The sequence below is a fragment of the Oncorhynchus nerka genome, unplaced genomic scaffold (genome assembly GCF_034236695.1).
Source record: "Oncorhynchus nerka isolate Pitt River unplaced genomic scaffold, Oner_Uvic_2.0 unplaced_scaffold_1256, whole genome shotgun sequence".
Lineage (NCBI taxonomy): Eukaryota > Metazoa > Chordata > Actinopteri > Salmoniformes > Salmonidae > Oncorhynchus > Oncorhynchus nerka.
In genome coordinates, this window is record NW_027040085.1 from 88,587 (window position 1) to 97,562 (window position 8,976).

Here is an 8,976-nt window from a genome sequence, read left to right on the forward strand (position 1 = left end):
ATACTACTATCTACTATTATCTACTACTATCTACTATTTATTATTATCTACTACTATCTAATATATACTACTATCTACTATTATCTACTATTATCTACTACTATCTATTATCTACTGTTATCTACTATTATCTACTACTATCTACTATTATCTACTATTATCTACTACTATCTACTATTATCTACTACTATCTATTATATACTACTATCTACTATTATCTACTATTATCTACTACTATCTATTATCTACTGTTATCTACTATTATCTATTATCTACTGTTATCTACTATTATCTACTACTATCTACTATTTATTATTACCTTCTACTATCTATTATCTACTACTATCTACTACTATCTATTATCTACTACTATCTACTATCTACTGTTATCTACTATTATCTACTACTATCTACTATTTATTATTACCTTCTACTATCTATTATCTACTGTTATCTACTATTATCTACTACTATCTACTATCTACTATTATCTACTACTATCTACTATTTATTATTACCTTCTACTATCTATTATCTACTACTATCTACTACTATCTATTATCTACTACTATCTACTATCTACTATTATCTACTACTATCTACTATTATTATTATATACTACTATCTACTATTTATTATTATCTACTATCTACTATCTATTATTATCTACTACTATCTACTATCTACTATTATCTACTACTATCTACTATCTACTATTATCTACTACTATCTACTATCTACTAGTATCTACTACTATCTACTACTATCTACTATCTACTATTATCTACTACTATCTATTATCTACTACTATCTACTAGCTACTATTATCTACTACTATCTACTATCTACTACTATCTATCTATTATTATCTACTATATACTATATACTATCTACTATTATCTACTACTATCTATTATCTACTACTATCTACTAGCTACTATTATCTACTACTATCTACTATCTACTATTATCTACTACTATCTACTATCTACTAGTATCTACTACTATCTACTACTATCTATTATCTACTGTTATCTACTATTATCTACTATCTATTATTATCTACTACTATCTACTATCTATTATTATCTACTACTATCTATTATCTACTGTTATCTACTACTATCTACTATCTATTATTATATACTACTATCTACTATCTACTGTTATCTATTATTATATACTACTATCTACTATCTACTACTATCTATCTATTATTATCTACTATATACTATATACTATCTACTATTATCTACTACTATCTATTATCTACTACTATCTACTAGCTACTATTATCTACTACTATCTACTATCTACTATTATCTACTACTATCTACTATCTACTAGTATCTACTACTATCTACTACTATCTATTATCTACTGTTATCTACTATTATCTACTATCTATTATTATCTACTACTATCTACTATCTATTATTATCTACTACTATCTATTATCTACTGTTATCTACTACTATCTACTATCTATTATTATATACTACTATCTACTATCTACTGTTATCTATTATTATATACTACTATCTACTATCTACTATTATCTACTAGCTACTATTATCTACTACTATCTACTATCTACTATTATCTACTACTATCTATTATCTACTATTATCTACTACTATCTATTATCTACTGTTATCTACTATTATCTACTACTATCTATTATCTACTATTATCTACTACTATCTATTATCTACTGTTATCTACTATTATCTACTATCTACTATTATCTACTACTATCTACTATCTAGTATTATCTACTACTATCTACTATCTATTATTATCTACTACTATCTATTATCTACTGTTATCTACTATCTAATACTATCTACTATTATGTACTATAATCTAATATTTACTAGTATCTACTGTTATCAAATCAAATCAAATCCAAGTTTATTTGTCATGTGCACCGAATACAACCTTACAGTGAAATGCTTACTTACAGGCTCTAACCAATGGTGCGGGGAATGGTGTGTGTGTGTGTGTGTGTGTACGTAAGTAAAGAAATAAAACAACTACTATACAATGATATCTGCTATTATATTATCTACTATCTACTATTATCTCCTATTATTGTAACGGGTGTCGTCGTCTGATGAGGAGGAATCGGACAAAGTGCAGCGTGGTAAGTGTTCATGACTTTATTTAACTGAACACTGAAACAAAAGAACAAAGTGAATAACGAAACCGAAACAGTCCTGTCAGGTGCAGAAAACACTATAGCCTGACTCCGTCAATCCGGCTGCCTCTCGTACCTGCTTCGCTCACTTGCCTCATATCGCCGCCTCTCAGCTTTAGCTACCTCCAGTTCCTTTTTCTGGCGGCGATATTCCCGAGCCTGTCTCCAGGGTGCCTTTCCATCCAATATCTCCTCCCATGTCCAGGAGTCCTGAACCCTCTGCTCCTCCATACCACGCTGCTTGGTCCGTTGGTGGTGGGTAGTTCTGTACGGGTGCCGTCGTCTGATGAGGAGGAATCGGACCAAAGCGCAGCGTGGTAAGTGTTCATGACTTTTATTTAACTGAACACTGAAACAAAAATAACAAAGTGAATAACAAAACCGAAACAGTCCTGTCAGGTGCAGAAAACACTAAACACTAAACAATAACTGCCCACAAAACATAGGAGGGAAAACGCTACCTAAGTATGGTTCCCAATCAGAGACAATGATAGTCAGCTGTCCCTGATTGAGAACCATATCCGGCCAAAACAAAGAAATACAAAACATAGAAAAAGGAACATAGAATGCCCACCCAAATCCCAAATCACAATTATATACTATCTACTATTATCTACTATGATCTACTATCTACTATCTACTATGATCTACTATCTACTACTATCGACTATGATCTACTACAGTGGCTTGCAAAAGTATTCACCCCCTTGGCATTTTTCCTATTTTGTTGCCTTACAACCTGGAATTAAAATAGATTTTTGGGGGGTTTGCATCATTTTATTTACACAACATGCCTACCACTTTGAAGATGCAAAATATTTGGGGTATGTCTCTATAAGCTTGGCACATCTAGCCACTGGGATTTTTGCCCATTCTTCAAGGTGTACAGCAATCTTTAAATCATACCACAGATTCTCAATTGGATTGAGGTCTGGGCTTTGACTAGGCCATTCCAAGACATTTAAATGTCTCCCTTTAAACCACTCGAGTGTTGCTTTAGCAGCATGCTTAGGGTCATTGTCCTGCTGGAAGGTGAACCTCCATCCCAGTTTCAAATCTCTGGAAGACTGAAACAGGTTTCCCTCAAGAATTTCACTGTATTTAGCATCATCCATCATTCCTTCAATTCTGACCAGTTTACCAGTCCCTGCCGATGAAAAACATCTCCACAGCATGATGCTGCCACCACCATGGTTCACTGGGGTTCACTGGGATGGGGTTCTCGGGGTGATGAGTGGTGTTGGGTTTGTGCCAGATGTATTTTCCTTGATGTCCAGAAAACTCCATTTTAGTCTCATCTGACTAGAGTACCTTCTTCCATATGTTTGGGGACTCTCCCACAGGCCTTTTGGCAAACACCAAACGTGTTTGCTTATTTTTTTCTATAAGCAATGGCTTTTTTCTGGCCACTCTTCCGTAAAGCCCAGCTCTGTGGAGTGTAAGGCTTAAAGTGGTCCTATGGACAGATACTCCAATCTTCGCTGTGGAGCTTTGCAGCTCCTTCAATGTTATCTTTGGTGTCTTTGTTGCCTTCCTTACCTGGTCCGTGAGTTAGGAGAGCTCCTTTGTCTTCATGGTGCCACTTGCTTGGTGGTGCCCCTTGCTTAGTGGTGTTTTCAGAACAGGTATATATATATATATATATATATATATATATATATATATATATATATATATACTCAGATCAAGTGACAGATCATGTGACACTAAGCTCGCACACAGGTGGACTTTATTTATCTATTTATGTGACTTCTGAAGGTAATTGGTCGCACCAGATCTTATTTAGGGGCTTCATAGTAAAGGGGGTGAATACATATGCACACACCACTTTTCCGTTTTTTAATATTTTTTAAATATTTTGAAACAAGTTATTTTTTCCATTTCACTTCACCAATTTGGACTACTTTGTGTATGTCCATTACATGAAATCCAAATAAAAATCCATTTAAATTACAGGTTGTATTGCAACCAAATTAGGAAAAACGCCATAGGGGATGAATACTTTTGCAAGGCACTGTATCTACTATTATATACTATCTACTATTATCCACTAATATCATCTACTATTATCTGTGACAAATGAGGGGAGAAAACAGAGTGGAGAACAAGCCTGGTTTATGCCAACAGGATGCGCCTTAACCAAATTAAATTGTTCCAATTAAGATTTCTCATTGTGAGAAAGTCTGGAGCAGATAATTGAGGCCATTGTTGTCAGGGGACAGCTGAGTAGAGAGGCATGAGTCCTTCCTTACACACTGTTTTACGTCCCAAATAGCATCCTATTTTCTATATGGTGCACTACTTTCCGATAGGGCTCTGGTCTAAAGTAGTGCACTATATAGGGAGTAGGGTGCCATTTGGAACGTAAGACTGTCTGTCTGCACATTATGCCTCACAAAGATCAGCTTGTCATTAGATTTATGTATTGCTGGCTCACTGAAAGATACAAGCCAGTATTTTGTCCTTTGTCGAAATGTAGCCTAATCGTAGTGATTGCCAAATTGTTGCCCGAAAACTTCTAACAGAAATTGAATAGCTTTAAGAACTAACTTCATTGATACTGAAGCTTATATTTTAAACTTTGAGTATCTTAGGTAGTTTAGAGAAATGTAAGGATGCATATCAGTTGTCTGATTTAAATATGGGATAGATAGATATACATTTTGTAAAAATCAAAAAAGATTATATAATTAAAAATGTCTTTATTAGAAAGTGGAATGAGGAACGCAGTCGTAACTGTGAACAGGCTCTGATGAGACGCTTGTCTGCCATCTTGTGGTGAATATGTTGCCTCTGCACTTCTTCACCCGTTGTCAGTTGAAAATGAAGTACATACAGTACTATAGTATATATACCTCCTAGAGTCGATTATCGAAGTAACATAATAAAAATCCCCATCAAAATAGCGCCAGTTTAAGCTAGCGATATATGTTGTTTGTAACACGTTCACATCTGCGGTGAAAGGTGACAGAGATGCGGTGTTGGTCAGAGCACGAGACATCCCGAAAATCAGTCTTCTCGTGAAAACGTCTGTAGCGTCCGAACGGTTTGACTGAACCTATGGGACTCATCTGAAGGTAACCAGTACATTAAAACGGTTTTATGGAAGTAAGGAGGTATAGACACTTCAAAACCTTATTCCTCATTATTTACTTTTGGACTTTTGGTCTTATTTGCCATTTATGAATGTGTCATTTAATGTGTTTCTATGGGTTATAGTAATAAAGGCCAAATATTTTTTTGATATTTGTTTTGGATACCTCTGTATGGTTATGTAAAGGAACACCCAGATATCCACAATGCAGTTATCACAACAATTTCAGATTTATTCAATGTTCCTTACACATTGTTGTTGATGGGGGGGAGTAGTATTTTGAGGGGGATACAATAAATAGTAGATGACGTCATGTAATTATTATGATAATTATGTTATTATATATCATATAAAGTCAACTCTAATATAGGCTATATTGTTTTCAAAATATTGTGAACAGGTGCGCTGGATGCAACGACTCGAACTGAGTCTCTGAGGCGTGTAGTGTCGTTCATCATAGGACAGCTGCAGACTAGAGCTGACTGCCTGTCTTCAGTTGAAGATAGTGTTCTCCTTCATGTTGAAAGCCAATCGAATGAGGTCTGTCAGCTACGGAGAGGAAACGCAGAAATACAACAATGTAGCACTCATACCTGAACCACGTAAACCTGCAATAAAATATCATTACCGGTTTTAAATAATCTGTCTTCATAAACATGCGTTTTTAAATAATTATACTTCATAAATATGTTGTTTCTACTGAACATTAAGTTAAGAATGAAGTCAAACATTTATATTCTGATAAATAGCCTACTGGATATTAGGGATGCGATGAATACATAGGCTACATACTGTAAAGGGAAAGACCGGAACAACAACATTCACCTAATTGACACTAACCTCTCACCATTACTAACCTGTTTGAGGTATCGGTGTCTATCTGTCTCTTCCCACTTTGTGGTCTTGAGTACCCCCATTCGAGAGAGAACATGTTCCTGTCCCTGTCTCTGGGTCTGGTTCTGCCTCTTGTTCTCCAGTCCCCAGAGAGTCCTGATGAAGCCTTGCACCAGCTTGGACGGCTGCACATATCTATCCAACAGCGTGTCTTCCTCTGAAGACGGTATATTGTCCCTGTTGCTGCTATCTTCTGATCCAGAGAGACTGTCAAGGCTTTTCTTCCCCATCAAGTGACCTAATAAAAAAGGTTTATACATAAAGAATGTACGGATGGACATTGAGGAAGATTGAATATTGAAGTTAGTGTTCTTTGAGTCCAATTCTGGTTTGGAGAGTAAGACATTCAACGCTGGGTTGTTATTTGAACAACCGATGTCCTGCGTCACAATGTCTTCGTTTGCTCTGAGCTTTCTCACCCAGGAACATTTCAACTAAACTTTTCACAGGAAATGTAACTTGCCCACCAAATAGAATACTCCTTTTTCTGGGTAACCAAGGTGATTAATCAAAACAAAGGCAACATTCGACTGTCCACATTAAGTCCTATTTTTTTTATATACATCAGCTCAACAATTCAATCAGAAAATTGTTTCACCATTAAACATGATTTGTGCAGTGGTTTCCCATCGTTACATTTTATTTATTTATCTCGAAACAAACTTTTCATCTATCCAGCAGAATCTCAAAACCGAAGTAGATCATAACAATAATAACACTTTGTAATTTTATTATAAATAATAATATATTATTCTGTAATATAAATAGCAACAATAATAGGTATCTTACCTACTGCCCAGTGATTCCCTCGTGGGAACACTTTTCCAATGGCTCCAGTATTCTCTGAACAATGCACCATACATAAAATTGATACCAATATAATAGCAATCGATAAGGAAGGTTTGTAGGTCCATGCATGGCACAGGTCGCCCATTATATCGCAGAGAGAGGAACAAGCGTAACAATAAGGTATTATAATCCTTATTGGCTGTATATCCGTCCAGTTGAAAAATTCCTAAACTAATGGTGGTCTTCCATAATCAGTTCATTTATATAATACCGCGACCGACCTTCAAGTTTGTTGTCTTTGCGAAGTTATACGGGAGTGACTCCATAAGAGCGATAGCTCTGAAGTAGGCGACGTTGAAAGTTAAATGCCTTTCCTGAGTGTTATACGTCAGAGATCCTTAAAAAAAAAAAATACACCCATGATGTTAAATGAAAATGTGACAAATTGTGATAACCTGCCATTACGAAACACGCCTGGATAATGTGTGTGTAGAGATTGCATTTGCACGTCAGCGTCATTTCATTAACATTGACGGGTTGTTTTTTCCTCTTTGCAGAGCCTGTATAGCCTGGGACATTCCAAGTGGCAACCTATTTCCTATATATTCCCTATAAGGGGTAGTGCACTATGTAGCAAATAGGGTGCCATTTGCGACAGTCTGTTATTAATAACAGGCAGTTAATTGCTTCCCCTTACAGCAGGTTATTAATTCATATTACTTATTACAGTTCTTCACTAGGCTGTTTGATGGTCAGTGTCATGCCCTGTGTTCTGGTGACCAGTTACAGTATGCCAGTTCTTCACTAGGCTGTGTGATGGTCAGTGTCATGCCCTGTGTTCTGGTGACCAGTTACAGTATGCCAGTTCCCCACTAGGCTGTGTGATGGCCAGTGTCATGCCCTGTGTTCTGGTGACCAGTTACAGTATGCCAGTTCTTCACTAGGCTGTGTGATGGCCAGTGTCATGCCCTGTGTTCTGGTGACCAGTTACAGTATGCCAGTTCTTCACTAGGCTGTGTGATGGCCAGTGTCATGCCCTGTGTTCTGGGTGACCAGTTACAGTATGCCAGTTCTTCACTAGGCTGTGTGATGGCCAGTGTCATGCCCTGTGTTCTGGTGACCAGTTACAGTATGCCAGTTCTTCACTAGGCTGTGTGATGGCCAGTGTCATGCCCTGTGTTCTGGTGACCAGTTACAGTATGCCAGTTCTTCACTAGGCTGTGTGATGGCCAGTGTCATGCCCTGTGTTCTGGTGACCAGTTACAGTATGCCAGTTCTTCACTAGGCTGTGTGATGGCCAGTGTCATGCCCTGTGTTCTGGTGATCAGTTACAGTATGCCAGTTCTTCACTAGGCTGTGTGATGGCCAGTGTCATGCCCTGTGTTCTGGTGACCAGTTACAGTATGCCAGTTCTTCACTAGGCTGTGTGATGGCCAGTGTCATGCCCTGTGTTCTGGTGACCAGTTACAGTATGCCAGTTCTTCACTAGGCTGTGTGATGGCCAGTGTCATGCCATGTGTTCTGGTGATCAGTTACAGTATGCTAGATTAGAATATAATACAACTAAATGGAGTGGATTAGATAGAGTAGAGTAGGCCTAGACTGGAGTAGAGTAGAGTAGAGTAGAGTAGAGTAGAGTAGAGTAGAGTAGAGTAGAGTAGGCCTAAAGTAGAGTGGAGTGGAGTAGAGAGGAGTGGAGTAGAGTAGAGTAGAGTATAGTGGAGTAGAGTGGAGTGGAGTAGGCCTAGAGTGGAGTGGAGTAGAGTAGAGTAGAGTGGAGTGGAGGGAGTGGAGTGGAGTGGTGTAGATTGGAGTGGAGTAGGCCTAGAGTAGAGTGGAGTAGAGTAGAGTGGATAGACCTAGAGTAGAGTGGAGTGGAGTAGGTCTAGAGTAGAGTGGAGTAGAGTAGAGTAGAGTGGAGTAGAGAGGGGTGGAGTAGGCCTAGAGTAGTGGAGTAGAGTGGAGTGGAGTAGGCCTAGAGTAGAGTGGGGTAGAGTGG

At 37.4% G+C, this 8,976-nt stretch overlaps 1 protein-coding gene across 1 annotated transcript; it reads right to left on the minus strand.

The window, feature by feature from the left end:
* Positions 1–5,500: 5,500 nt before the first annotated feature.
* LOC115104754 (gastrin-releasing peptide) lies at positions 5,501–7,370 on the minus strand. Its single transcript, XM_029626104.2, has 3 exons — positions 6,978–7,370; positions 6,152–6,426; positions 5,501–5,843 (listed from the first exon to the last, which is right to left on the minus strand). The coding sequence occupies exons 1-3, from the start codon at positions 7,120–7,122 to the stop codon at positions 5,787–5,789; spliced, it is 477 nt and encodes a 158-aa protein (XP_029481964.1). The 5' UTR covers positions 7,123–7,370; the 3' UTR covers positions 5,501–5,786.
* Between the last annotated feature and the right edge of the window lie 1,606 nt (positions 7,371–8,976).

Coding starts and splice junctions, on each gene's coding strand:
- LOC115104754 (XM_029626104.2), bottom strand. CDS start 7,122: ATGGGCGACCTGTGCCATGCATGGACCTACAAACCTTCCTTATCGATT. Junction 6,427..6,977: donor AGGGAATCACTGGGCAGTAG/GTAAGATACCTA, acceptor CTTTTTTATTAG/GTCACTTGATGGGGAAGAAA. Junction 5,844..6,151: donor GACACCGATACCTCAAACAG/GTTAGTAATGGT, acceptor TCCTCTCCGTAG/CTGACAGACCTCATTCGATT.